This window comes from Cnephaeus nilssonii, assembly GCF_951640355.1.
Source record: "Cnephaeus nilssonii genome assembly, chromosome: 9".
Classification (NCBI taxonomy): Eukaryota; Metazoa; Chordata; class Mammalia; order Chiroptera; family Vespertilionidae; genus Cnephaeus; species Cnephaeus nilssonii.
In genome coordinates, this window is record NC_137080.1 from 93,768,877 (window position 1) to 93,796,049 (window position 27,173).

Genomic DNA, 27,173 nt, shown 5'->3' on the forward strand with positions numbered 1-27,173 from the left:
CGACCCACCTCCCCCCGCAGCCCGAGCCTCCCAAGGGGCCGCCCTGCTCCACTCCCCCCCGCCCCCCCGCCGGCTCCCCGCACCTGTTCCCCACTCAGGGGAGAGGTTTTTTTAATTGATTTTTTTTTTTTTTGAGAGAGAGAGAGAGAGAGAGAGAGAGAGAGAGAGAGAGAGAGAGAGAGAGGCATCAGTTCGTTGTTCCACTTAGTGATGCATCCACTGGTTGCTGCCTGTATGTGCCCTGATGGGATGGAACCCGCAACCTTGGCCTGTCAGGACGACACTAACCAACTGAGCTGCCCGGCCAGGGCCCAAGGGAGACTTTAGAAGGTAAACCACATCTCGTCACTTCTCACTGATAAAATGTCAGCTCAGCCAAGTGCTCCATTTCCCCTTCCTTCTGGCTCCCCTTCCAGCCACACAGGTCCCCCTGGTCCTCAGCCCACCAGCTGCTCCTGCCACAGGACATTTGCACATGCCAAGCCCCTGCTGTGAGGCCGCCCCACACCCCTCGCTCCCGCCCTCCCTGGCGCTCCTGCTTGCACACCCCGTCCTGTCTGAAACAGCACTCCGTTGCCCTGCCTCATCTCTCATCACACTTGTCCCTTCCTGACAGCTGACGCTTATTGTTTATCTCCCTGGAAATGATAAACGCTCAGAAAAGGGAAGGCTCTTTAGTTTTGTTCACTGCTCTGCTCCTCGTGCCTGGAATAGGGACGGGGTATAGTAGATGCTTAATGAATGCTTATTCCAGGCCACACAGCACTTCCTTCAGCCCACAGGAGCCGCGATTCTCCCATTTCACGGGTGTAGGAACTGAGATCCAGAGTGTGGGGCCTGCCTGCAGCCAGCCCGGCCCTCCCCTCTGCCTGTCTGCTCCCCATCTCATTTCTTACCTGGAAAACAGCTGGTTTGCCCCCTCCCCCCGATTTGAGCCAGTTAGAAAGAGGCACCCTCACGGGTTTCAGAGCCCTCTCACCCTGAGCACAGCAGCGCCCACCTGGCACGGGACAGCAACTGTAAATGCCACCCAGTGCCCAGGTCTGACCCACAGATGCGCCTGCGGGTCCCTCGAAGCCTTTCGGACATGCAGGGCCTCTCCACGCCGAGTGAGCCTGAGCCCGGCCCTGCGCGCTCGGCCCGGCCTTCCCACAGCACAGCCCCAGCCCCGTCCCCACCGCCCTCGCCACCCATCCACAGCCAGGCCCAGGACCCCGAGAGGCCGGCCAGGCCCTGCCGTGCCCGCTTCCTGCTCCTGCCTCGGCAGCCGCCCCCATCCTGCCCCTCCACTCCACCTTCCTCTCTGTGGGTCGTGGGAAGCGGGTGGGGGTGGACACAGAGGTGGCATGGCCTTCACTTGACAGGAAGGAGCAGAGTCCCCCTCTTTGAGCCAGGGCCCTGCCCCTCACTCCTCATAGCCTGAGCCGAGGGCCCGGCCTGCCCTGACCCACTGTGGTGCCGGCCTGGACCCAGGCGCCCAGGCGGGCCCCTCCCAGAGCAGCCAGGAAGGGGACGAGGCTCCGTCCTGCTGTGCTCCGGGCCCCAGGGCTCCCCACCCCAGGCACAGCTGGCCCCAGGTGGGGGCTGGTCAGGAAGGGAAGGAGAGGTGTCCTCTGGGGTCCCCGCAGGGGAGAGCAGGGGTCTAGGCGCAACCAGCCTTCCCCGCAGCCAGGTCTCTGGGGAAAGCACTAGAGCACAGGTGAGTCCTACGTCCACAGGCTGCTTCCCGCTGACTCAGGGCAGCCCAGACTGGCCTCCAGCCCCCAGCCCCTCAGCTGAGCCAGGCAGCCCCCAGCCTCTCAGCCCCTCAGCTGAGCCAGGCAGCCCCCAGCCCCTCAGCTGAGCCAGGCAGCCTCCAGCCTCTCAGCCCCTCAGCTGAGCCAGGCAGCCCCCGGCCCCAGGCTGAGCCAGGCACCCCCAGCCCCACGCTGAGCCAGGCAGCCCCCAGCCTCTCAGCCCCTCAGCTGAGCCAGGCAGCCCCCGGCCCCAGGCTGAGCCAGGCAGCCCCCAGCCTCTCAGCCCCTCAGCTGAGCCAGGCAGCCCCCAGCCCCTCAGCTGAGCCAGGCAGCCTCCAGCCTCTCAGCCCCTCAGCTGAGCCAGGCAGCCCCCAGCCCCAGGCTGAGCCAGGCAGCCCCCAGCCCCTCAGCTGAGCCAGGCAGCCCCCAGCCCCTCAGCTGAGCCAGGCAGCCCCCAGCCCCTCAGCCCCTCAGCTGAGCCAGGCAGCCCCCAGCCCCCGGCTGAGCCAGGCAGCCCCCAGCCCCTCAGACCCTCAGCTGAGCCAGGCAGCCCCCAGCCCCTCAGCCCCTCAGCTGAGCCAGGCAGCCCCCAGCCCCTCAGCCCCTCAGCTGAGCCAGGCAGCCCCCAGCCCCCGGCTGAGCCAGGCAGCCCCCAGCCCCAGGCTGAGCCAGGCAGCCCCCAGCCCCAGGCTGAGCCAGGCAGCCCCCAGCCCCAGGCTGAGCCAGGCAGCCCCCAGCCCCTCAGCCCCTCAGCTGAGCCAGGCAGCCCCCAGCCCCTCAGCTGAGCCAGGCAGCCCCAGCCCCTCAGCTGAGCCAGGCAGCCCCCAGCCCCTCAGCCCCTCAGCTGAGCCAGGCAGCCCCCAGCCCCTCAGCCCCTCAGCCCCTCAGCTGAGCCAGGCAGCCCCCAGCCCCTCAGCTGAGCCAGGCAGCCCACGGCCTCTCAGCCCCTCAGCTGAGCCAGGCAGCCCCCGGCCCCAGGCTGAGCCAGGCAGCCCCCAGCCCCAGGCTGAGCCAGGCACCTGCGCTCTCATGGTCTGGGGCTAGAAGGGGCAGGGACAAGCATTCATTCCCCTCGCCGGCTGGGCTAGGCTGGGCAGGGACAGGCCAGTCACTGCAGTCTCCCTGCACCACCCCACGCACACGCCATCCACCCAACAAGCAACTGTTATCAGTCACGTGATTGAGAGAGGCCGCCATGTTCTGATATTGAACTTCAGCTCTGCAGTAGGGTCAGGCTAGCCGTGGGGTGGGGGTGGGGGTGCCCATGGAGCAGGCCAGACCAGCCATGAGAAGAGCTGGGGGCAATGTAAGTGCTCTCTCTCTCTCTCTCTCTCTCTCTCTCTCTCTCTCTCTCTCCACAGAAGGGAAGGGACCCTGGTCCTACCGGGAGCCACCAGCACCTCCAGACAACAGCACCTCCTGGTGTCCAAACTGATCCCATATGAAGTGAGCCTCCAACTCCCGCCCCCCCTCGCTGCTGGGCGCGGGGCTGGGCCTCCTGGATGTCTGGAGCTCCTTGCCCAGGACCCCGAGGCGGCCCGGGGCAGCGGGAGGGGCCCTCTGCATGGACCCCGGGGACCCTTCACCTGGCCAGCCCAGCCCCCGAGCAGCCCCCGACCCAGGGCCGCTTTCCTGGCTTTGTCCCGTGCTGGCTGGGCAGGAACTTCCTGCTGGAGAATTCCCGGATCCTCCCTGCGAGGCCGCCGGCCGGCCTGGGAATGGGGCGGGAGGAAGTCAGGGACGTGCAGGCAGGGCAGGCCTGGGCCGGGGTCCTCCCCCCCTGCCAGGTGCCCAGGGCGCGGCAGCCGCAGGCACAGACGCGGGGTGGGGTGGGGGGTAGACTGAGCCCCCCTCCTCCGCCCCCCCACCCCCTCCTCCAGCTGAGCTCGTTCCGGTGCCGATGGGCCGCAGGGCCCACAGACAACCAGGCAGGCCGGAGTCAAACTGGGCTTTATTCAAACCTCACCGCCCACGTCCGATCGTGGGACAGCCTGCTGGCAGCCACCCGCGGACGGTGGGCACCGTTTATCCAGGACCTGGCCCGGAACCCCGGGATGTTCCTAAGCAGAGGGCTGCCTCCCTGGCCGGGCCGGGCCCGTGGGCAGACGCCAGCACCGCCTCACTCGCTCGGAGGCCAGTTCCCCAGGTCATCCATCTCCTCGAGGAGCAGGCCCTGGGGGCAGAGCGGGGGGAGGAAGGGGGCTCAGCATCTGGGCTCCCCTCCTGGCTCTGCACCCCAGAACCTCCCCCCTACCCCGCAGACAAGCACCTGAGGCCACCTTTCCCAGCCCTCCCCGTGTCCCAGCTGACCCAGGCCCACCCGCCCTGGGCTACTTTCTCCCATAAAATGGAGGGAACTTTCTCCCTCCAACTGGGGGGCGGGGGGTCCTTCAAAACCCCAGGAGTCCAGCACCCAGCCGGCCCTCCCGTCCTCACCTCTGTGCTGGACACCACACCAAGGTGGCTCCCCACCCTTCCCTGCATCCTAGGCTGGGGCCCCAGCACTCCCCAAAGGTTGGGGGGCGGCTCCCTTCCCCCTCGGCTTGGTGTTTCTGGGGATGAGAAGGGCGTGGGATGGTGATGGGGACAGACCCCTGAAACACCCAGGGAGGAACATACTCCCGAGGCAGCTGTGCCCCAGAGTGAGGGCTGAGCTGGGCCCCCACTTGCCACGCCCCCCAGAAACTCCCAGGCCCCTCCAGTGCTGCTCAGGTCCCCCAGGACTGTGAGCCCTGGCAGGGGCGGGCGGGCGGGCAGGCTCAGGGGGTGGTGGGGGGAGGAGGAGGAAGAGGGAAAAGGCAGAGGTGAGGGCCGCCAAGCTGACCCCGTGTGGGTGGGGTGCGGTGGCTCAGCCCTGTGCCTGGAGCTCAGAGGGGCGCCTTGAGGCGACGGCCTCCGGACAGTGAGAAGCCTGCCCTGGCGCTGGCGGCCTGCGCCCCTGAAGCCAGAGCCCCAGCCCTGGAGCGCCCTGTGCAGGTGCCGCCATCTCTCTCCATCGCCACAGCCCTCTCACGGGCAGAGGCCTGAAGACCCGCCTCCCAACCCGCTGCTCGCCCTTCCTTCCTCCCTTCCTTCCTTCCTTCCTTCCTTCCTTCCTTCCTTCCTTCCTCCCTCCCTCCCTCCCTCCCTTCCTCCCTCCTTCCCTTCCTTCCTTCCCTCCTCCCTCTTTCCCTTCCTTCCTCCCTCCCTCCCTCCCTTCCTCCCTCCCTTCCTTCCTTCCTTCCTTCCTTCCTTCCTTCCTTCCTTCCTCCCTCCCTCCCTCCCTCCCTTCCTCCCTCCTTCCCTTCCTTCCTTCCCTCCTCCCTCTTTCCCTTCCTTCCTCCCTCCCTCCCTCCCTTCCTCCCTCCCTTCCTTCCTTCCTTCCTTCCTTCCTTCCTTCCTCCCTTCCTCCCTTCCTTCCTTCCCTCCCTTCCTTTCTTCCTCCCTCCCTCCCTCCCTCCCTCCCTTCCTTCCTTCCTTTTTGTCATTTGATTTTTAGAGAGAGAGGAAAGGAGAGAGAGAGGTCAGTGTTTCCCACTCATTATGCATCCATGGGTTGATCCTTGTATGTGCCCTGACCGGGGATTGAACTCGAAACCTTGTACCGGGACGATGCTCTAACCGGCTAAGCCCAACCCTCTGCTCTTTCCTTCGGTAAACCACACAGACAGGGGCATGCGGCCATGAGTGGGAGCATGAGCTGATGAATAAGTAGAAATTAATGCAGAAATGACCCCGACCCATCTTTCCATGACAGAGCCATCAAGGCCCACCCAGAGGAGCTGCGACAGGCCGAGGGCTTAGGCTGATGTCAGGGGCGGGCAGTGGGTGGCCTGTGGTGTGACCGGCAGAGTCACTGTCCGGCACCTGTGTGTGTGTGTGTGTGGGGGGGTAGGCATGGGTGTGAATGGGAGAGAAAAAGAAAATGAGCAACATCATGTGAGTTACAGATGTACTAAAAGCCTTAAAGCCTCCTAGACAAGTCCCCTCGTGTTCAGATGAGGAAACTGAGGCTCAGAGAGGGAAAAGGAACCCCCCCCCCCCAAGGCCACACAGCAAGTGGATGGCAAACTTAAGCCTCAAGAGTGAACATTTGGTCCTGGCCCGTTTGGCTCAGTGGATAGAGCATCAGCCTGCGAACTGAAGGGTCCCAGGCTCTATTCCCGTCAAGGGCACATGCCCAGGTTGTGGGATCCATCCCCAGTGTGGGGCGTGCAGCAGGCAGCTGATCAATGATTCTCTCTCATCATTGATGTTTCTATCTCTCTCTTTCTTTCTCTTCCTCTCTGAAATCAATAAAAATATAATTATAACCCTAGCTGGTTTGGCTCAGTGAATAGAGCGTCGGCCTGCAGACTGAGGGGTCCTGGGTTCGATTCTCTGATCATTGATGTTTCTATCTCTCCCTCTCCCTTCCTCTCTGAAATCAACAAAAATATTAAATATCCTATCTAATAAAGAGGAATATGCTAATTGACCGTCACACCCTCACAAAGATGGTGGCGCCCGCAGCCAATAAGGGAGCAATATGCTAATTGACTGCCACACCCTCAAAGATGTCAGCATCCACAGCCACAAGATGGCAGTGCCCAGTCCCCCCAGCCCTGCTGGGCCAGCAGGCATGCAGCACAGCTGGGCCCATCCCCAGGCGGGTCCAGCCACTCTGCACACCTGCCTCCAGAGTCCCCCAGTCCCCTCAGCCCCCCAGCCACCCAGGGCTGGCTCGAGGCACAGACAAGCCTCAGATGTCAGCTTCCCAGCTGCCTAGGCCTGGCCCGAGGTGCAGGCAAGCCTTGGATGTCGGCTGCCCAGCCACCCAGGGCCACCCAAGGCTCAAGTAACCAGGGCCAGCTGAGGCTTGCGCTGCCGGCAGTGGCAGCAGCAGAGGTGTGATGAGGGCGTCACTTTCCCCTGATGGCCGGGTCGCCTCCCACCCCTGAGGACTCTCGGACTGTGAGAGGGGGCAGGTCAGGCTGAGGGACTCCCCCTCCAGTGCATGAATTTTCATGCACCAGGCCTCTAGTATATATAATAATAAAAAGAGTGGACATTTGGACTCTGGGTGAAATGAGAGACAGAGAGACTGATGGGGAAGTGTGTGTGCAGGGATCAGGGTCGGACTCTCAGAAATACCACCAAGAAGGGGTCATGCCTCCCCTACCCAGGCAGTGGGGGGCGGGGCTGGAGCGGAGCCGGGGCCGGGGCCATGGGAGGCCTCCAGTCCCGCTTTCGCCAGTGTCCTCGGGCGGGTGGCATACCTGGTCACCCATAATGCCCTCCAGGGTGATCTCTGGCGGGACCAGTGGCTCCCAGCCCTCATGGCTGCCCATCTTCCGGCGGCGTGACTCCTGCTGTGCTACCAGAAGCTTCTTTAACTCTGACTCCACGAAGCCTGAGAGCCAGAGAGATGGGCAAGGGCAGGCAGAAGCAGGCTGGAGCACACTGCTGGAGGCCGAAGGACGAGGCGGCTCCGGCTCCCATCCTGGCCCGTGCAGTCCCCGGTCACCCTAGCCATAGGGCTTCCTTCACCCACTCCGCGGAGCCAGCCAGACGCCGTCTCCCCAAGAATCGCTTCCCATGAGCTCCCTCCAGCAAGCATGAGTGTGTCTCCTCACCTCCTGGGAGGCCATGCGAGGGACAGACATCTACTCCCCTCCAGCCATGGGTGTGGAGCCATCCAAACTCCCTGGGTTCAAGTCCCAGCTCTGCCACGTCCTAGCTCTGTGATCTGGGGTGAGTTACTGAACCTCTCTGTGCCTAGCTTCTCCACTGTGAAGTGGCGAGTATCAGACCTACCTCAGAAACCAGCACATTATTTTGTGAAAAGCGCTTAGAAGAGGAGATGGCCCATAGTAATGATTATGTAAAGGTTAACTCCCCCACTCTCTCATCGGCCCTCAGGGACACCCTCTGGGGCACTGTCACAGAGCTGGAGGTGGCCACTGAAAGGAATCCGGGCGGGGAGGCTGGTGCGGGCGGGGAGGCTGGTGCAGGCGGAGCCCCAGCCACAGCCCTCACCTCGCCTCTCGCACACCCCTGGGGAGGAGGACCCGACCTAGAGGAGAGGCCTCCCACCCAGCCACTCTCTGGCCAACTTCCCGGGTGGTCATCTTATGTCCTATGGTACCACCTGGTGGTAAGAACTGGTATCGCACCCATGAGCCCATAGAAAACGGGGCTGCCTGGGGAGTGTTGGGAGAGGAGGTGGGGGCACCCCACTTACCCACTGTATCTATTGGCCTAAATGTCTTATGCAGTGGCGACTGGAAGGTGACTGGGACACAGAGCTTGAATGAGCTGTCCTCTTCCTCCATTTCCTCTTCCTCACTTTCCTCCTCGAGAGGCAACTGAGGGTGTGCCGGGTCACTGAGCAGGTGAGCAGGCCCAGCCTGCAGCCCCACCTCCACATACAGCAGGAAGCAGCCGCGCAGCTCCCGGAGGTGAAGAGAGGACTGCTCCCACTGGCCCGCCCGAGCCTCACACCCTGGGCCCCACCCACCCAGGCCCGGGCAGGGCCCCCCCCAGGCCTCGCCCGCGCTGCCCCAGCTTGGCCCCACAGACCTTGGCCATGGCCAGTTTCTGAAACTGCTTGTACAAGGCGAGAATGTGGTTCCAGGGAGTTGCCCCCACCTTCAAAGAAGGCCGCCTGAGTTCTCCTGTGAAGGGCAGTCACCCGACCGTCAGCCGGCAGCGGGGGTGGGCTCGGCCCAGCAGGGCAGGGACAGCTGGAGGTTGAGCTGGGGGTGAGGCCGCCTGGTTTTCCTTAGCAAACACCTGCTATGCGCTAGGCACAGTTCTGGGCACTTTACAAAGGACATTTCATTTAATTCTTCCTCCTCTGAGGTAGGAACTACCGCACTCCATTTTATAGATGGGGAAACGGAGACAGAAAGGCTGAGCCATTTGCTGCCATCACACAGCTGGCACAGTGCAGCTGGGACCCCAGGCAGCCTGCCTGCAGCCCTCCCTGAGGCTGTGTCCTTCCCGGCCCAGCCCTGCAGAGTCCTCGGAAAAGAGGGCTGTTTCTGACCCCTCCCCAATGCCTGGCCCGCCCCATGTCTGGCCCCGCCCCACGCCTGGCCCCGCCCCCACGCCTGGCCCCTCCCCATGCATGGCCCCTCCCCAATGTCTGGCCCCGCCCCACGCCTGGCCCCGCCCCATGTCTGGCCCCGCCCCACGCCTGGCCCCGCCCCCACGCCTGGCCCCTCCCCATGCCTGGGGCCCACACTCACCGTCCAGCAGACGCTGCTCCTCCATGGCTAGGGCCTCAGGGCTGACCTCCAGTGGCCCCGTGGCCCTCTGCTCCACCTCCAGGGCTTGGGCAAAGTGGACCCTGATCCTAAAGCAGAGTCAGGTGAGGGTGGCAGGCACGGCCCAGAGACTTGGTAAAGGCCCCGGATATCCCCACATCCGCCCAGGCTCTCCCACAGGCCCTACTCAGCCCCCATCCTCCTGCTCCCAGCTCCCGCTGGGCCCTCTGGGGCTTCATCCTGGAGGCAGGGGGTGGGGTGGGAACCGGGGGGGGGTGGGGGCGGGCAGGTGGAGTGGGAACAGTGCACCGCCTCACCGCAGGCGCCTTCCCAGCCGAGCAGCACTCCTTTTCCTCTGGAGCCCCCCTCCCCAGCCCCTCACTGTGGGAGGACCCTCATCCCTGCTTCCTTCCACACCCCCCAACACACCCCTCTCCGGTGCCTCCTCACCCTGATGTTGTCCGTCCTGCCCACCCAGGTGCCCTGTCCAGTGCTCGACCCTCCAAGGACTCCCAGTCCTGGCACCACCCCCAGCGTCATCCAGGCCTTGTCCCAATACCTCTGCCCCAGGCCCCTTCCCACCACCCACAGCCCAGCCCCTCACCTGTCTGGGGCCCCTGCTGCCTCCTCCTCCTCCTCCTCCCCCTGCGCCTTCTCAGACAGGTTGCCCAGGACCTCTGGGCTTCCTCTGGGCAGCACCCACTGTACCTCTACCCCCGGGGCCATGACGCTCAAGACCTTCATGGAGGGGGTGGTCTGGGCCCCCATGCCCCCCAGCCCGAGGGATCACGCTGCGGTAGGGCCACAGAGGGGGTGCGGCGCCCCTGGGCGTGCGGCCTGGGCTCCTTCCTCCCCACTCACCCCTGGCGGTGCATCATCACGGACCCGGCGCGCTGCTCTTGCGAGGGGCACTCCTGACCTCCCAGCAGGGTCCCACCGGAGCTCTTCGGGCCTCCCTTGCTCCCCACCAGGCTACGGAAGAAGCGGAACATGGAGGAGCGGTCCGCATTTCGGGACCGGGACCGAGGGGTTGGAGCTGGGCTCTCCATCCTGAGAGGGACCCGGACTCGGAGGGCGGGGCTGTAGCAGCCCCCCAGGACCAACTGCTTAAGAACTGGAGGAGCTTTCAAATTAAAAGCTCCCGTTGGAAACTTCCAGGAGTTCCAGAAGGCAAAGGGCTGGCAGGCGGGAGGTGGGAGTGATGGGGGACCTGGTGGGGGATTGGCTGGGAGCAGAGAGGGCGGGTGGGGGGAGTTGTGGGGGGACGTGGTGGGGGACTGGCTGGGGGCAGAGAGGGTGGGAGGGGGATTGTTGGGGGGACTGGCTGGGGGCAGAGAGGGCGGGAGGGGGGAGTTGTGGGGGGACGTGGTGGGGGACTGGCTGGGGGCAGAGAGGGTGGGAGGGGGGATTGTTGGGGGGACTGGCTGGGGGCAGAGAGGGCGGGAGGGGGGCGTGGTGGGGGGACGTGGTGGGGGGTTGGCTGGGGGCAGAAAGGGCGGGGGGGGGGTGTGAGGCAGGATGAGGCATGGGGAGCCAGCCCGCGGGGTTGGTGAGGAAGCATGTGGGTGGGGAGTGGGCAGAGGAGGCTTGGGGAGCCCGGGCCCTGAGAAGGGGGCACGGGGTCTAGGGAACTCGGCGCCCCCTCTCTGCACCTGGCTGTGGCCAGAGGGCTCTCCCCTCTCCCCTCCAGGCACCCAGTTCGCTCGCGTCCAGGTGGGCGCACAGACCTCCTTGTTTTGTTTTCCCCAGAGAATTCCTTATTGACACTTTCGTTACGTTTTACCATGAAATCTTACATACATGATGGAAAATACATGCCGATTACATGTCAGAAAACCCTTCAGTGGTATTGCTCTGGAGGGTGCTGCCAATTCCAGGGCACCCTCCAGTGTTTGGAGTCCACGGCAGGGCTCATTTCTGTCCCTCAAACAATGCCCATTTCCCATTGCTGGTAGGAAATGACGGGTTTTTTGTTTTGTTTTTAATATATTTTTATTGATTTTAGAGAGGAAAGGAAAGGGAGAGATAGGAACATCAATGATGAGAGAGAATCATTGATTGACTGCCTCCTGCATGCCCCCCACTGGAGATCGAGCCTGCAATCCGGGCATATGCCCTGAACCGGAATTGAACCCTGACCTCCTGGTTCATAGGTCAACACTCAACCACTGAGCCATGCCCGGCCAGGTGGAAATGACATTTTTATATATTTTGAACCAGCATGTGTACTTTTGTCTCAGTCATTAACTCCTCACCAGGTATTGACTTCTAAACTCCCCCAGGAGCTCAGTGTCAGCGAGCAGCACCAGGTCCTACGGAGACCCACGCCAGCGGCAGGCGCTGCCCAGTTCCACCAAACGACTGCGCTGCTCACCCACACCCCCAGCTCGCTTTATTCCGTGCAAAAAGCCGGCCCGAGCTGGTGTGGCTCAGTGGATAGAGGTCGGCCTGCGGACTGAAGGGCCCTCGGTTCGATTCTGGTCAAGGGCACATGCCCCGGTTGTGGGCTCAGTCCCCAGTAGGGGTGTGCAGGAGGCAACCCATCAATGATTCTCTCTCATCATTGATGTTTCTACTTCTCTCTCCCTTCCTCTCTGAAATCAATAAAAATATATATTTTAAAAATTCAGCATGTGAGTTTCAACAGTGAAGAAACATTGGTACTTTTGTCTGTTCTGACAGTTCAAACTGTTTTTCAGAATATTTGAGCTGAGTATCTTTGGGACAAAACTGTAGTCTGTCAAGATCGAGTCCACATTCCCCTTTTGCTACAACTTTCCCCTCTTGTTTTCAGCAAGATTAGCAACTCCATTATGTAAATATCGGGGTTATTCTTTTCAAATTCATCACGTCTTGTAGGGTGACATCCTGTTGTATTGAAAAGCATTTCATCTGTTTGTGCCAAATGCGCTGCCTCTTTCCACCTGGAACCCTGCGTTACAGCCTGCAAGGCATCCTGTGCTGTGGATGCCGCCCCCAGACTCCTCGGGGCACAGGGTCCGGCACGTTTGTGCCAATCCCCCCAAACTTGAAGCCGCTCAGAACTGCGGTGCCCCGTTGTCCTGGCGGAGGCGAAGGCCCTCGCTGTGGTTCCATCTGCTCACCTGCCTATCCCCTTCGGGTTTCTAGTTCCAGAGACCACAGAGGTACCTGGGACCCCGAGTTGCACGCTGAATCTGTTTAGTATTGTTATTCCCCACGGCACCCCCAGACTCGATTATAAACCCAGCCCGGTGACTTCCGGAGCGCCACTTACACCCGCTGGGCCTCGGTTGGCTCATCTGTACAGTGGGTGTAGTGGAGGGCGCTACGTCCAAGGGTTGTTGAGAAGATTCAATGAGAAGATTCTCTCGCCAAAGTGCAAAAGAAACATCACCATCCTGGCTTTTTTCATCGGTGCTGACTGACGGGAGGGAGCAAAGACCAAGGATCAGGGGTGGGAAAGCGGCGGGGAGGAGGAGCCACTCGCCGGGCGGGGGCCGCGGGTTGAGGGGCGAGCGCAGACCGCCCCCGGCTGGGAGACCGTACATCCGCATCCGGCGGCTGCAGAGCCACTTCCTCTAGAGGGAGCTGCCGGGAGCCGGGAGCTGCCGGCTCCTCCACGCTCCCCGAAGCCTGAGTCGCCCTGGGACCCGCAGAGGCTGCATCGGACCCCAGGAACTCGCCGACAGCCGCTCCTGGACGCGGGGCCCGGGCAGCTGACCCTGGGACAGCCCCTCGGGCCCCCCAGCCTCGGCCCCACGGAGCCACCCCCGGCCTAGGCCGGGGTCCGGGCAGGTAAGCCGGCAGGGTCCGGCCCACCCTCTCCAATGGGTCCTGGCAACCCCAGGCTCAGGGTGGGGCAGGGAGAGTGCTGGGAGCGGGCTGGGGAGGGAGGCTTTGCCCGGGCAGCTTCCACACCCCCCGCGGGGGCCTGATCCGGCCAGGGCTGCCTCTGCTGCCCCTCATGCCTGGCCCCGGGTGCCTGAGAATCGGTGGAAGGACCAAGCCTTTTAGCAGTCTGGGAGGCCGGAATGGAGGTCAGAGCCAAGGTCAAGGCTGGGGGGAGAACTCTAACGGCGCTTCCTGCTGCCCAGGAGCCCTAGACCCGGTCTGCAGCCCCGCCGGGCCTTTCCCCTGGGGAGCATCCTGGGCCAGCAAACCCGGTAGATGGGGTGCAGGGGACTCGCCTTACCAGGAAGTCATGCCTCCTGGACGGGCGGGGAGGCCCTGGTGGGCACAGGCCTCTGGTCCTGGGGCCGTGCCGAGGCTCCACTGGGCGCAGGGAGCGGGAGGTGCAGGTGCAGGCAGCATCCTCTGGCCTTGCCGTCCTGGGGTGCCGGGTTTGGGGGACCAGGGGAGAGGCAAGGGCATCTTCTTCCAGGAGGAGCTGGAAGTGGGGTGCTAGGCAAAGGCCCATTTTGAGAGGCACCTGGGGATGGAGGAGGGAGGGCCTGCCTGCTCCCCAGCCCCGCCCGGAGAAAGGAGAGGCGGGAGCCCTACAAAATAGCCCGGCCTGAGAGAAGGGGGCAAGAGGGCGGCTCTGCCTGGCCCAGGGTGGGGCCTTCCCCTCCCCGGGGATGGAGGGAGGGTGTGGGGGGTTCGGGGAAATGCTTGGGTGTGCGGGGAAATGGAGGGGTGCAAATTGAAAGTGAAACAGCTCAGGTCCTGGAACTACTCCCTCTGTCTAGGGTTCCTAGCAGATCAGGCCACCCTGCTGGGCAGGAGAGCAAGTGTGGGGTGAGGGGGCGCCAGCGGAAGGCGGGGGTGGGGGTGGGGTGGGGGGCTGTGCTGGAGGCCTGGCTGCAAGGCAGGAATGGAGGACACAGGCCAGGCCTAACCAGAGAAAGATGCCCTGGGAGGAACACCCTCTGAGACCCACAGACTGGAAAATCAATCTTAAATGTGCTGAATACACGGGCTTGTGGAGATTCAGTCACAACCTGAGCCCCTGACCAGCTCTGGCCTGGGCACTCGCCTCCGTGTGCCTCACTTGCCGCCTGAGAAATGGGTGTGACGGTGCCTGCCTTGATGGGTGAGTGCCATTTCAGTGTCCGGCACCCCCGGAGGGAGTTCACAGCTGGTAGAAGTACACCATCGGCGCTCAGAAGTGTTTGTGGCTCTCAGGCCTGAGCTGGAAAACAGGTGTGCTCTGACCAGCCAAGGGCAAGTGGGGCCTTCGAGGTCCTTGGCTGGAAGGTGGCCAGCCTGTGGCGACACCGCGACCCTGTGCCTGGTGCGGGGCAGGTCCGGGGCTCCAGGACTGAGCTGAAATTGACTTGAGAAGCACTGGGGCCTGCTGCGGCCCCCCTCCTGGGACCCTGGACACCGGGGTGCAGGTCTCTGCATGGGGTCTTGGCCTCTTTGCTTTTCTCACCCCTGGGCTTCCCCGAAGAGTTGCCAGTGAAATGCAAGGGGCTGGAGCTCCGACTGGGGTGTCCTTCTGGGAGACGGGGCCACTTGACCCCTGTGTGGCTGTGGAAACCTCTGGTCTGTGGCCCCTGCTTGTCCCCATCTTTGCTTTTTCTCACCATCCCCACAGGCTAACACTGCTCTCCCCTGGGACCTGAAACATGGCATCTGGGCCAGGACCGGGCCCGCCCACGCAGGGCTGTGAAGGGCCAGCCCCGGCCCCCACTTCGGGTAAGGGTCTTCTGCCCCTCGCCCTCCCCCCCCATCCGCCAGGGCGGTGGTGAGGACAGCGGGTGGGCGTGGACCGGACCAGGAAGGGCCACGGCAGGCGCTGGGCCTCAGTGAACTCGCCATGGACGCGGGAGAAATGATCTCCACCCCTGGCAGGTGGCACGGGGCCAGTGATCCCGGGAAGCCCTGCAGCTGGGAGGGGCCGGCCTGGGTTGCAGAGGTGGGAGGGGCTGGGGAGTGAGCGGGCCCTGGGACGGTGCCATCCCAGTGCCAGGGGGCGGGATGGGCGAGAAGAAGGAAGAGTAGGCGTGGCTGGCCTGTCCCTGCCAGAGGAGAAATGAGGAAGTAGATGGCTTATCACACGGGGGAAACGATTGATCGATTGATCGATCGTACCTTTGGGAGGAAGTAAGCAAGGGGACCCCGGGAAGCCTGCAGCTCTCTCGTGGGCTGTTCCCTGGACTTTGGGTTCAGCCCCAGGTCTGCCACTATGTCCCCATGTGACGTATGGCCCCACGCTCCCTAAGCCATAAGGGCTGGGCCCTTGTCACGCTAAACTCGGGGCCCAAACGCCCGGGTTGTCCTGGCCCCATTCTGGCTGTGGGACCTCGTGGCAGTGACTGCCCTCCGGCCTCGGGCCTCAGTCCCGCCTGCAAGTGGGGACTCAGTGGAAAGTGCCGGGAGACGAGCAAGCACTGGGGGTGAACTCGGGGCGACAGCGGAGCCTGCCGCCCGGGTGAGGACAGCGTGACCTGGAGGAAGAGTAACCATCCCCAAAGCTGGGCTGCCAGATCCAGCCTTCCTCCCTGACTCCGGCTTTGATCCTCAGAGGAGCAGGTAGCCCGGGACACGGAGGAGGTTTTCCGCAGCTACGTTTTTTACCGCCATCAGCAGGAGCAGGAAGCCGAGGGGGCGGCCCCCGCTGACCCGGAGATGGTCACCTTGTCCCCAGAGCCTGCCAGGTGAGCAGGGCCCCACGGGGACACCTCAGGGAGGCAGATGCTCACATGGGTCGCCATGGAGGTCCTGGGAGCTGGGGGGCCCTGGGGGGGCCTCTTGCCCTTCTTTCTTTCTGGCTCCTTATTCATCTTGGGCTCCCCCACCCCCTCCCACCCCCCGGGGCACCTTGTCCCTAGGCCGAGCCCAGCCCTCGTATCTGAGAACACTGTGGGGACCCCCGGGGAGGATGCACAGGCCAGGGGCATCCCGGGCAGAAGGCCTAGCCGGGAGCCCGGGCCGGCCCTGACAGCTGTCCCTTGCTCCCTGTTGCCTCCCGCTCCTCCAGCACCCTGGGGCAGGTGGGTCGGCAGCTCGCCATCATCGGGGACGACATCAACCAGCGCTACGACTCGGAGTTCAACACCATGTTGCAGCACCTGCAGCCGACCCCAGAGAACGCCTACCAGTACTTCACCAAGATCGCCTCCAGGTAAGCCCGGCCCTGCCTCTGCCGGCACCACACGCCGCGCCCGCCCCTGGGAGGGGACACTTCTCTGTCAGCGTCAGGAGGCGTGTGTGCGTCCCCACGCCTGCTGTTAGCTCGGCCCCTCTGCTTGCTGGTCCCAGACTCCTCATCTCCGGTGCGTGCGCACCTGACCGTTTAGATCAGGACTGCGGAGGGGCCGGGTGGGTAGGTCCCCAGAGCCGCCCTGCCCAGTGAGGCAACAGCGGTCCTCCTCATTTAGAGCCACACTTCACACCAAAGACAGGAAGGCTGCCGCCTGCTTCCAGGTCCCGGAACAGGCCGTCGGGTGCGGTGGTTAGAGACCAAATGCGGGTCACAGCTCAGCTTTGCCACTTGCCATCTTTGTGACCTGCCTCCCTCTGTCTCCTCGTCCGTAAAATGGAGCGGGCCGCTCAGGACCGGGCCGCACGTACAAGGTGTTAGCCCGTGCTGCTGCGGGCAGGTGTGGAGCTGGGGTGAGAGCAGGGGTCACCGTAGGCTTAGGGTTCGGGTTCGGGTTCGGGTTCGGGTTTGTGCTCAGCTGGAGCCCCGCCCAGGCCCTCAGAGGCCAGCCCCCCCGTGCGATTCCAGGATGTGTCCTAACCTCCTCTTCTGTCCTTTTCTCTCTGCTGCCCCTCACTGCCAGGCCAGCAGCAGTGCCCACAGGTAATCTCCCTGCTGCCCTGTCCACTGCTCTGCTCTGTGCCCTGCGCCCGCAGCACCGGGGCCCCCGGTGGTGGCGGCGGCGGCGGCCCCGTCCTGTGCCCTCCGAGCTTTCTCCTTTCAGAGACGCGGGCGCCCCCCAAACAGCAGCCAGGCGGGCACCTCTGCCACCTTGACTCACTGCTAAGCCGTGTTGCTTTCCGCTGTGGGGGTCGGGGGGAGCAGCCCCCTGGGCACCCACTGACGGCCCGTGCTCTGCCCGCAGCCTGTTTGAGAGCGGCATCAACTGGGGCCGGGTGGTGGCTCTCCTGGGCTTCGGCTACCGCCTGGCCCTCTACGTCTACCAGCGAGGCCTGACCGGCTTCCTGGGCCAGGTGACCCGCTTCGTGGCCGACTTCATTCTGCATCACTGCATTGCCCGGTGGATCGCGCAGCGGGGCGGCTGGGTGAGTGCCCAGCGCTGGCAGCCTCCCTGTGCTGCTGGGCTGCCCCCTGAGCCCCCCCCCCAGTCACTCGGTGCCTGTACCCACTGCCAGCCCCTCTGACCATCCCCCCCCCCCCCCCCCCCGTCTCCTGGCAGGTGGCAGCCCTGGACCTGGGCAACGGCCCCATCCGGAATGTGCTGATAGTTCTGGCTGTGGTTCTGTTGGGCCAGTTTGTGGTACGAAGATTCTTCCAGTCATGACCCCAGGAGGGTCCTTTGGGGTCCCAGCTGAGACCCCCGCCTGGACTTTGGCCAAGCCTTCTTCCCTCACCCGTCCCCTGCAGGGGTCCTCCCTCAAGGGTACAGAAGCTTTAGCAAGTGGCACTCCAGCTTTGAAGGGCCCCTGCCCGGGGTCGGTCAGGCCGCAGGGGCACCCCAACATTGCATGGTGCTAATGGACCCCCCTCTCTGGGCTCAGCCCTCTCTGCCGGGCTTTGGGGAGGTTGATAACTTGGGGAAGCAAGAAGCTAGGAGGCACTTTTTCCCAAGAAGTTTTGAATGGTTTTAGCTTTTTATAACGCTCATAGGACACCCAGCCCTCGTCCCCACCCCTCTGCCACAAGCCAGGACCTGGGATATGGGGGTTAGCAGGCCTCTCCCATATCCCAGATTCAGCTGTTCCGGAAGATCAGAGCTCGAGAGCTGGCCTGGAGCCCAGTCCTGGCCCTTCCAAAGCATCGTGTCCCCAGCAGGGCTGGCCGGGGTTGGGGGACAAGGACCTACTTAACTTCCCCCACCCCACCTATATTGCCTTGGCCGGCGGACTCTCAGGGATTAGGGGCCCGGGGTGTGGGGTGAGGACGCAGACTGAGCTGTCTGACTTTATCCACCAGGTCCCTCCCACCCTGCCTCCTGAGGTCCTCAGTCCTCTCCCTTCCCCTCACCACTTGCTCGAGGCGTCACTGCTTGAGAAGGCTGCCTGCCCCCATCACTCCATACCAGGGGTCAGAGGCCTCCTCGCAGACTTTAGGGTTGAGGACTGTGGTTTGTGATGGTCAGGGAAAGGGGGCAGGAGCTCATCTTGAGGTTTCTGAGAGAAGGGCTATTAACATCACCAGAAACCCCAAGGCTGGGACCCGCTCCCATGGCCTGGGCGCAGTGTAATCTGGGAGGGAGAACTGAATACTTGAACTTTACCCCAAGCCCACCATCTGCCTAAGCCCCTCCTGCGGGTGGGGAGGGGGGGACCTTGTCTATCTTATACAGCCTGGGGATTTGGGAAGAGAAGTGGTAGATTTAGCCAAACGCAGGGAGGAGATGCAGATGGAGCCCCCTGGCCACCCCCCTCTGAGAGTGTCTGACAATAAACTGCCTCCCCCTCCCACTGGGAATCGTCGCCTCTGTCAGTCCTCTTTCCCTCGAGTGGGTGAGGGCGCCTGGGCACGCCTGGCACTCACCTGGTCTATTACTGAATCAGCTCTCCTCTTGGGCTCCCGGAACCCTATGGAGGGCCGGCTGTGGTGCTCCAGCCCTGGGCAGCCTTGGCCCGCCCCCCATCTCTGAGTCCTGGGCCAGTTTCCTGCCCCCTGTGAAGCTGGCCGACCCTGAACCGCCGGGCTCTGGCTGCTGCGCTGGTGGAGCAGGCACACGCGGGGACCCCCACAGGCCACCTCAGGCCTGGCTGAGTTCCTCTCCTTTCCTGGGGCCACCACCCACGCGTGGCTCCCGCCTGGGACACCGTGTCCCAGCTTCCGCTTGCCTGTGTCCCCCACAGCTAGCACAAGCTTTTCACTCTAGCAGTTCTGTGCTGCAGGGAGTCCCCGTGGGGAGGCAGCCAGGGGTGATAAAAATAACAAGCATGGGGGCGTGTAAATGTTCCTCAGGGTACAGTCTTCCCGGCCCGGCATCTTAGTCTGTTTCTGACACCCTTCCAGAATGGTCACATGCGAGTCCCTCACGGTTCTTGCCCCCCCATCCCTCCAGCTTGGCCTCAGCCTGAGCAGAGGCTGGACCGGTGGTGGCCCCAGGGCACCCACAATCTGCAGGAAAAGCCACAAACACTGCAGGGCTTCGTGCTGAGAATTTCCCATCCACACCCACCAGGCATAGCCAGTGACCTGGTGGAGGCGGCTCAAACTCCCACTTTGCAGATAGGAAAACTGAGGGGCCTGCTCGGGTAGGGAAGGGTGGGAGCCAGCACTTGCCACCATGATACTGGTTCGAGTTTTACACCCAAAGAGGGTTGAACACGGGGGTAGGTGGGGAGGGGTGTCCGTCTCCATCAGCCCCTGCTGGGCCTGCAGAGGCCTGGAGCCCCCAGGCTGCCCAAGTCCAAGATGGCCGCGACGGCTTCAAGCTCGAAGGCTGCCCGCTCCTGGGCAGGGCCTCTGGGTGTGCCTCCCCTATTTTGGTTTTTTGTTGCTAATCCTCACCTGAGGATACCCTTTCCATTGATTTTTTTAGAGAGAGTGGAAGGGAGGGGGAGAGACAGAGAGAGAGAGAGAAACATCGATGTGAGAGAGACACATCCATGGTTGCCTCCTGCACGCACCTGACCAGGGCAGAGGATCAATTCTTGTCCAGAATCGAACCTGGGACCCTTCAGTCCGCAGGCTCTATCCACTGAGCCAAACCGGCCAGGCCCCGCAGGGCTTGCAGCTGGTGAGGGCAGCACTGGCGAGCAGGCGCCGCGGAGGCTGCGGGAACAGCCTGGGCAGTGCAGGGCTGTGGGTCTCCACCGTCAGGAGGGAGTTGGGACGCTGCCCTAGAAGGCCAGGGGCCCCTCTGCGCACCCTCTCTTCTGCTGCCAGGAGGAAGTTTCCAACACCCATATCCCAGCGACCTGGGACAGGGAGCACTGGGTTCTGCGGGTAATGAGGAGGGTAAATTCTCCAAATAGCCTTCGTTTCTGTGGTTCTGAGATTGAGCTTCGTCTCCCCGCAGGGGTCTGGTCCCTCAGTCTGGTGCCGCTGCCCTGGGGCAGGCCAGCCTGGGGCAGGAGCAGTTCCCGGCAGCTGCTCCGCGTGGTGGCAGTTCAGGCCGCTGCCTGCCTGTCCCGCGCCGGCTCCGCCCGCACTGCCTGCGTGTTTGCTGTCTCACCTCCTCGGAAGAGTGTACATTAAGGTCACTGGGTGTGCAACCAAACTCTAATTCAAGAAAATCCTATTTTGCCAGAACCACTTAGTACATTGTTTGAACAAGTTTTTATTACCTAGCCATCTGAGTAGCATTAAAATAAATTAAAATTAATTTATTAGGTAATTAAAGTCACGAAACCACATGTCATGCTCCAGTTGTACACACTTCAGATGTAAAGGTCCTTGATCAAAGACGCTTGTAAAATATGGGGTCAATCTAAGAACAGATGTTCATAATCTCGTGTGTGTGTGTGTGTGTGTTGGGGGGCGGGGGGGGGGGGGTGGTGGAGGTGGGAGACAGAGAGACAGAGAATGGAGCTACCAGAGACGCCGGAGGTCAGGGGCCAGAAAAGCAGCAGAACCAGCTTCTGGGCCTGTTCCCACGCTGGACATGCGAGGAAGGTGAGCGTCAGACTACGGGGTATAAAGGATGGGGCATTCCGCCTGCCAGATAATAAGGGACAAGAAATAGTGATCTGGCCCCCTGGGCACATGACTGGGAGCAGGTCACCAGCAAACTGTATGAGTGATCCCGTAGAGGGCAACCTCGGGGGCCACGATCAGGTGAAGGGCCAATGAGGGCAGACTCGGGACTGCTCTGAAAAAGTCCCCTAATAATTGAAGGGACTGAAGCCACAGAATATCTCACCTGGAGTGTGGGGCTGGGCAATGGACTTGGGTGGGCACCACGTGGATGCCTGTGAGGGGGTGTATGGTTGAACTCAGCATAGAAATCAGCATACCTCTCGGGCCGACTCACCTCAAGTCTTCCTTCGCAATCTTGGAATCATTCCTGGTGCCCAATGCCTCAACTTTTTGCAGCACTGGCTAAGAACATAGCACAAAGACAGTTCTTTAAAACTCTGCTCGCCCAGCTGGCTTGGCTCAGTGGTTGAGCATCAACCTGTGAACCAGGAGGTCACGGTTAGATTCTAGGTCGGGGCACATGCCCGGATTGAGGTCTCAATCCCCAGTGTGGGGTGTGCAGGAGGCAGCCGATCAATGATTCTCTCTCATCATTAATGGTTCCATCTCTCTCTCCCTCTCCCTTCCTCTCTGAAATCAATATCCTATATAATAAATGCCTAGGTGGCATCACAACGCAACGTCATCACAAGATGGCCGCCCTCATGTCGTCACAAGATGGCCGTCACAAGATGGCTGCCACAAGATAGCCGGCAGCAGAAGGCAGTTGGGGGCAACCAGGCCAGCAAGGGAGGGCAGTTGGAGGCAACCAGGCCAGCAGGGGAGAGCAGTTAGGGGCGATCAGGCTGGCAGGCAGAAGTGGTTAGGGACAATCAGGCAGGCAGGCAGGCAGGTGAGCAGTTAGGAGCCAGCAGTCCTGGATTGTGAGAGGGATGTCCAACTGCCGGTTTAGGCCCGATCCCACAGGGATCGGCAATCGAACATCCCCCAAGGGGTCCCATATTGGAGAGAGTGCAGGCCAGGCTGAGGGACAGCCCCCCCACCCCCATGCACAAATTTCATGCACCGGGCCTCTAGTATATATATATTTAAAAAATACACAAAACTGTCTGCTCCACTGTGGCAATGTACCTGCTGTAGACCAGTGGGGTCAGACCACACCTGGGTTCTGCAACTTCAGCACTTGAGTTCTGGCTAGGAAAGAATTCAGAGCCAAGACTCAAACTATGAGGCAACATTTATTTGGAAAACCACAGAGATAGAAGAAGTAATTTGTAGAAGAAATGGGCTTAGGAAGCCCAACTGGCGTGGCTCAGTGGTTGAACGTTAATCTATGAACCAGAAGGTCAGGGTTTGATTCCCAGTCAGGGCACATATCTGGGTTGTGGGCTTGATCCCCCTGTGTGGGGTGTGCAGGAGGCAGCTGATCAATGATTCTCTCGTTATTCATGTCTCTCTCTCTCTCTCTCTCTCTCTCTCTCTCTCTCTCTCCTCATTTCTCTCTGAAATCAATTAAAAAAAAAAAAAGAATGGGCTTAGGAAACAAGTTATAGAAATAAAGGAAAGGCCCTTGGAGTTGGGAGTGAGGAAGGTAATGAATGGTAAGGCACCTGGGGGGAGAGGGGGGGAGGAAAGGGGGACATGCTGGGGGGGAGTGAGCTGGGTCCTCCTTCCTAAGGGTTTTTTTTTTTAAATATATTTTTATTGATTTCAGAGAGGAAGGGAAAGGAAGAGAGAGATAGAAACATCAATGATGAGAGGGAATCATTGATCGGCCGCCTCCTGCACGCCCCCTACTGGGGATTGAGCCCACAACACGGGCATGTGCCCTTGACTGGAATTGAACCCGGGACCCTTGAGTCCATAGGCTGATGCTCTATCCACTGAGCCAAACCAGCCAAAAAACTAAGGGTTTTTTTGTTTGTTTGTTTGTTTGTTTTAAAAGATATTTTTATTGATTTCAGAGAGGAAACTGAAGGGAGAGAAATAGAAACATCAATGGAGAGAATCATTGATCGGCTGCCTCTTGTATGCCCCCCACTAGGGATTGAGCCCGCAACCCAGGCATGTGCCCTTGACTGGAATGGAACCTGAGACCCTTGACTCCGAAGTCCGATGCTCTAGCCAGAGTCAAATGGGTGAGGGCGGCCCTAGGGGTTTTAAGTGGAGATGTTAGGGGAGGTCCCAGGAGAAGCTCTAATAGAATACTCAGCAGTTTCCCAGGTGTGTCCTTTCAGGGTCTAGGTCTCCATGGATTGATTGGGTGGTGCCCGGGCAGCGGGCCTAGTGCGGCTGGTCCCGACGTCAGCTGTGCCTGGTTCCGCTGCTCTTCTGGGCCTGGAGCTGAAATACAGCTGAGGCCTAGTGATCTCTGAGCAGGAAAGGTCCGGCGATATGCTGGGGGAGGAGAGGCCATCATGGGGGTGAGGTCCCCCTGCAATGGTCCTTTGCTGGGCACCCAGCACTCTCTGCCCTGGTGACCTCTGCACCTGCCCATCGTCCTTGCTCTGCTCATGTCTAACTGCCCACCACACACCTATTTTGCAGGGTTCATGGCACAGGCTTTGTGATAACTGGCTGCATGGAATCTGGGCTCACCGACCTTCTCACATGTTGACCTGACCTCTGACCCTGCTGAGAGGAACTCCTATTCATTTCCTGCAGATGGTTAGGCTGATGAGAGTGGTAGCACTGTCTTGCTGAAGGAGGGCCACACCGGGAAAGGCAGGGCGAATTCTGAGTTGTGGATGTGAATCGGAGTGCAAGGGAGGCGCTGGGCGGGGCTCGGGGATGTGGCTCCCCACCGGCCAAGGTTCCAGGACCCCGAATGGCACTGCTACCAGGCTGTGTGAGAAGGGCTGTGTGCAGGCTACAAGCCAGTGCTGTTCTGGAGAGGGAGTGGGGGAATGCCCCTGGGTGTGATGTGTAATGTCACAGATGAGGCTCTTCCCGTGACCTTGGACTCATTCTGGGTGCCTGCTCTTGGCTAGCGAGGAGTCTCCCCCTTGCTTCTCTGGCTGAGAGGAGCCGCACGCAAGCTCAGCTGACCATGAGACGGGGCTATTCCAAGCATTCTGTGCCTCCTCCCTGGCCAGCGGGGCCACAGTGATAGCCACAGGCCCGAAGTGTCCGGTGCTCAGGTCCTCAGACAACTCCTGCCGTGGGCTGGCCCCAATCCAGACTGAGGTGCCCAGCAGCCTGTGGTCCTTCCTTGTCAAAGCTGCTTCTTCCTGCCAGCTGCACCCCAAGGCAGGCCGATGGCAGGAGGGCCCTTCTGCTTGGAGCAGGCCCGGCCGCCGTGCCCTGGCTCAGAGCCTTGGGGTGACGGGGGAGCAGGGGCCCCCTCACTGACCTCCTGTTCCTCTCCCCGGTAAGCTGTAAAGGGAAAGCGGAGCCAGATCCCTGTGCCCTCACACCACCACTGGCACTTCTAACCCATCTGGCCGCCAAATGTGTAGGAATTTTACCCACATCAAGCAATTCCGCGACACCGGCTGGGTGTCCTACAATAGCTCACCTCTGAGTTAAACACGGTCTGCCTGCCGATGGGGTCAGATCCCACGGGAGCAGGCTCGGTCTCACAAGACTGCGCCTCCCCACCCAACCTCGCCAACCTTCAATTTCAAGGCCTGCGCTCCTGACCCACTGGCTATAAATCAGAGGTTCCCACAACCGCCTCCTCAGGTTTGGTTCATTCGCTACCGCCACGCACAGAACGCAGGAAAACACTCACCTGGTTAACTGGTTTATTACAAAATATACGTGTGAACAACCAGGTGCAGACACCCGCAGTGCCCGGCCCGGAAGGTCCCGAGCAGAGGAGCCCTGTCCCGGTGGAGTTTGGGGTGTGCCACCCTCCTGAGCTGTGGGTGCATTCCTGTCACCAACCCCAAAGCTCCCCCAAACCCCACAGCTCAGAGACGGAAAGGAAGCTTCGTTACATGGGCATGGCTGAGGGAGGTGGTGGGGCTGAAAGTCGAAACCCTCTAATCAAGGTTGATTCTTTTTTTAAAAAATATTTTTTAATTGACTTCAGAGAGGAAGGAAGAGGGAGAGAGAACCATCAAAGATGAGACAGAATCATTGATCGTCTGCCTCCTGCACGTCCCACACTGAGGTTCGAGCCCCCAGCCTGCACATGTGCCCTTACTGGGAATCGAACCGTGACCTCCTGGCTCATAGGTCAACACTTAACCACTGAGCCACACCACCAAGCGGTCCATATGCCGCTCTGGTGTCTTTAGAGCTCCTCCCACTTCCTCCCACCTCCAACCCATACCACATTCAACATCTGAAGGACAGCAAATATGTCACCTCAAAATGTGTCATTTTGGTATATTTTGAGCTATAAGCATTTGGAAAACAGCAAATGCCGGGAGAGGCTTTCTCTGAATTCCCCTTTTCTACCTGAAGACGGATCCTCCAAAAGGAACTCAATCGTCATAGATCCCTTCCGGGGATCTCACCAACCAGAGAAAACTGATTCTTATCACAGGAGAGGAGACACCACACCCAAACTCTGTCACAAACTCTCATACCTGTTAGAAAGAAGGGGAGCCCCCAAAACAGGGGTCCTGGCAGAACACGGAGGACGGTCGGGAGCCAAACAGCAAGGCAGTATCTTTCCTCCTGCGGGAGGTGCGCACGCACAGGGGCTGGCAGCACACGCACCGCGCGGGAGGTCCGCTCGGGTTTTATCCCTGACACACACCATCTGCCCCTCACTTTTTTTTAATAATCAGTTTTTATTGATTTCAGAGAGGAAGGGAGAGGGAGAGAGAGATAGAAACATCAATGATGAGAGAGAATCATTGATGGGTTACCTCCTGCACGCCCCTTACTGGGGATCAAGCCTGCAACCCAGGCATGTGCCCTTGACTGGAATCGAACCCAGGACCCTTCAATCCGCAGGGTTGATGCTCTATCGGCTGAGCCAAACCAGCCAGGGCTGTGCCTCTTGATTGGTCAGAGCTTGAGCTCACATTCTTGCCCGATTGGCTCATTCAAAGGAAAAAGGGAGGGGATGACCTTTGCAGCTTTAAGATGGCGGCCCCCAGGGAAGCTGCAAGTCATGGAGGCAAAATGGCAGCTGCTTTAAGCTCCCTTCTTTCACAGAAAAGAGTATTTGTTCATTCTCACAACTCTCACACACCTTCCATCTCTTCTTCTGAGGGCCACTCATCTTTCCTAAAAGCATGTGCTCTCCCTGCACACCCAGTGCGAATCCCTCCCCTGCCTGAGGCCTCCCCACCCCTCCGGCTCCGGTCAGCCTCTCCCTCCTCGCGTCTCCAGACCCCTGAGAACTGGTCCACTCATCGGTGGTTAACGGCCTCGTCTGGTTAGGAAACATTTTACTTTACGTTTTGGGGCCTAGTATAACTGAAAACCGGAACGGTGAGCCGAGATTTTTCCCAGGGTCGTGTCTCGCGACACTGAAGACTGAGCTCCGTGGACCAGAAGATTTAAGCAAAAGTGTGGAAAGTTTATTCCAAGCAGATTCAGACTCCCCAGTGGGGAGGGGGCCAATAATGGGCTGCCCGTTGAAGCCTGTGGTCCAGAGTCTATGTGTGCCACAAGCCTGCTCTATGCCTGCTGTGTCGTCACCTGATTGATTCCCTCAATTGTTCCTGCCCAGCAACAGGCCTGAGCTTTCCCTGTTTCTGTGTGTTCGTTCACCTTGTTGCTACAGGCCCTCCCTTGGTTTCCCATGCCTCCTGCTTTGAGCCCAGAAACATGTTATTATTCCTGCTTGGTGGTCCCTGTGATTAGGCTGCTCAAACGGCCGTGTCTGCCCGGCCTATGTGCCACCTGCCTTTGTTTCCCACCGGACCCCTGCCCTGTCTGCCCACGTTCAAGTTAACCCTCTCAGTGCCCCCTCCGGTTAGAAGACCACAACTGCTGTTGGGAGCGGGGTGACGACCACTCTGGCTACTTCCTGCTGACAGTGGGCGTTGTAGGGGGGGAGCAGTCGTCATGTCCCATTGGAGGAGGCCGGTCTAGGGGTCTGCGGTAAAAGGCAGTCACCTCCATCTGGGGCTGCATTTGGAGTTTTATAGCCTCTATGCCAGAAGAAACAAAACGTATTAGGAGGTTTAATAAGCAAGGGCCAAAGATAATCAATAGAAATAGCTAAACAAAGGGCTGAGAAGAGGGACCAACCAGCTTCTTAGGGATGGGATTATTTCTTCAAGTTATTTTAAGTCCTGTATGGAAAAGGATACCTGGACCCGGATGGGTCAAAACTATCCCCCTGCCATTGCCTGGGGAGGGCAGATGCTAGTCGGGGGCCTGGGTGGCTGAGTCCCCGTGGGTCCTGGTGGGACTTGTCCTTCCCGGGGTCTTGTATTATAAGGAGGACAAGATGGCTCAGGTATACACTGTGGGCCACTACGCCCAGTCATCTTCTTAGAGGTTTTTGACTCTGGTATTGTTTTGGGTCAACACTGTCAAGAACTAGGGTTCAATTTTGCATTGCTGACATAATTTTTTATT

General features: G+C 60.7%; 2 protein-coding genes across 4 annotated transcripts; one reads left to right on the plus strand and one right to left on the minus strand.

The window, feature by feature from the left end:
• Positions 1 to 3,680: 3,680 nt before the first annotated feature.
• LOC307105237 (gametogenetin-binding protein 1-like) lies at positions 3,681 to 13,619 on the minus strand. 2 transcript variants are annotated; one of them, XM_079780873.1, is made up of 7 exons: positions 13,140 to 13,619; positions 9,827 to 9,937; positions 8,948 to 9,054; positions 8,277 to 8,371; positions 7,939 to 8,062; positions 6,974 to 7,107; positions 3,681 to 3,909 (listed from the first exon to the last, which is right to left on the minus strand). In XM_079780873.1, the coding sequence occupies exons 1-7, from the start codon at positions 13,316 to 13,318 to the stop codon at positions 3,856 to 3,858; spliced, it is 804 nt and encodes a 267-aa protein (XP_079636999.1). In that variant the 5' UTR covers positions 13,319 to 13,619; the 3' UTR covers positions 3,681 to 3,855. The 2 variants fall into 2 exon arrangements, with proteins under 2 accessions (XP_079636999.1, XP_079636998.1); XM_079780872.1 differs by lacking the exon at positions 3,681 to 3,909 and having other exon boundaries at positions 7,079 to 8,062.
• BAK1 (BCL2 antagonist/killer 1) lies at positions 12,484 to 19,281 on the plus strand. 2 transcript variants are annotated; one of them, XM_079780874.1, is made up of 6 exons: positions 12,484 to 12,742; positions 14,487 to 14,587; positions 15,417 to 15,549; positions 15,873 to 16,016; positions 16,960 to 17,140; positions 17,275 to 19,280. In XM_079780874.1, exons 2-6 carry the CDS (start codon positions 14,518 to 14,520, stop codon positions 17,377 to 17,379), a joined length of 633 nt encoding a protein of 210 aa, XP_079637000.1. In that variant the 5' UTR covers positions 12,484 to 12,742; positions 14,487 to 14,517; the 3' UTR covers positions 17,380 to 19,280. The 2 variants fall into 2 exon arrangements, with proteins under 2 accessions (XP_079637000.1, XP_079637001.1); XM_079780875.1 differs by lacking the exon at positions 12,484 to 12,742 and adding an exon at positions 12,840 to 12,984 and having other exon boundaries at positions 17,275 to 19,281.
• The last annotated feature ends 7,892 nt before the right edge of the window (positions 19,282 to 27,173 follow it).

What these genes read in the sequence shown, in the direction of transcription:
- LOC307105237 (XM_079780872.1), bottom strand. Translation starts at nt 13,318, where the DNA reads ATGCCCTTGCCTCTCCCCTGGTCCCCCAAACCCGGCACCCCAGGACGG. An exon ending in GTGATGATGCACCGCCAGGG is followed by an intron (nt 9,055 to 9,826) that starts GTGAGTGGGGAG and finishes ACTCTGCTTTAG; the next exon opens with GATCAGGGTCCACTTTGCCC. An exon ending in AGAAACTGGCCATGGCCAAG is followed by an intron (nt 8,063 to 8,276) that starts GTCTGTGGGGCC and finishes GCACACCCTCAG; the next exon opens with TTGCCTCTCGAGGAGGAAAG.
- BAK1 (XM_079780874.1), top strand. Translation starts at nt 14,518, where the DNA reads ATGGCATCTGGGCCAGGACCGGGCCCGCCCACGCAGGGCTGTGAAGGG. An exon ending in TTGTCCCCAGAGCCTGCCAG is followed by an intron (nt 15,550 to 15,872) that starts GTGAGCAGGGCC and finishes CCGCTCCTCCAG; the next exon opens with CACCCTGGGGCAGGTGGGTC. An exon ending in TTCACCAAGATCGCCTCCAG is followed by an intron (nt 16,017 to 16,959) that starts GTAAGCCCGGCC and finishes CTCTGCCCGCAG; the next exon opens with CCTGTTTGAGAGCGGCATCA.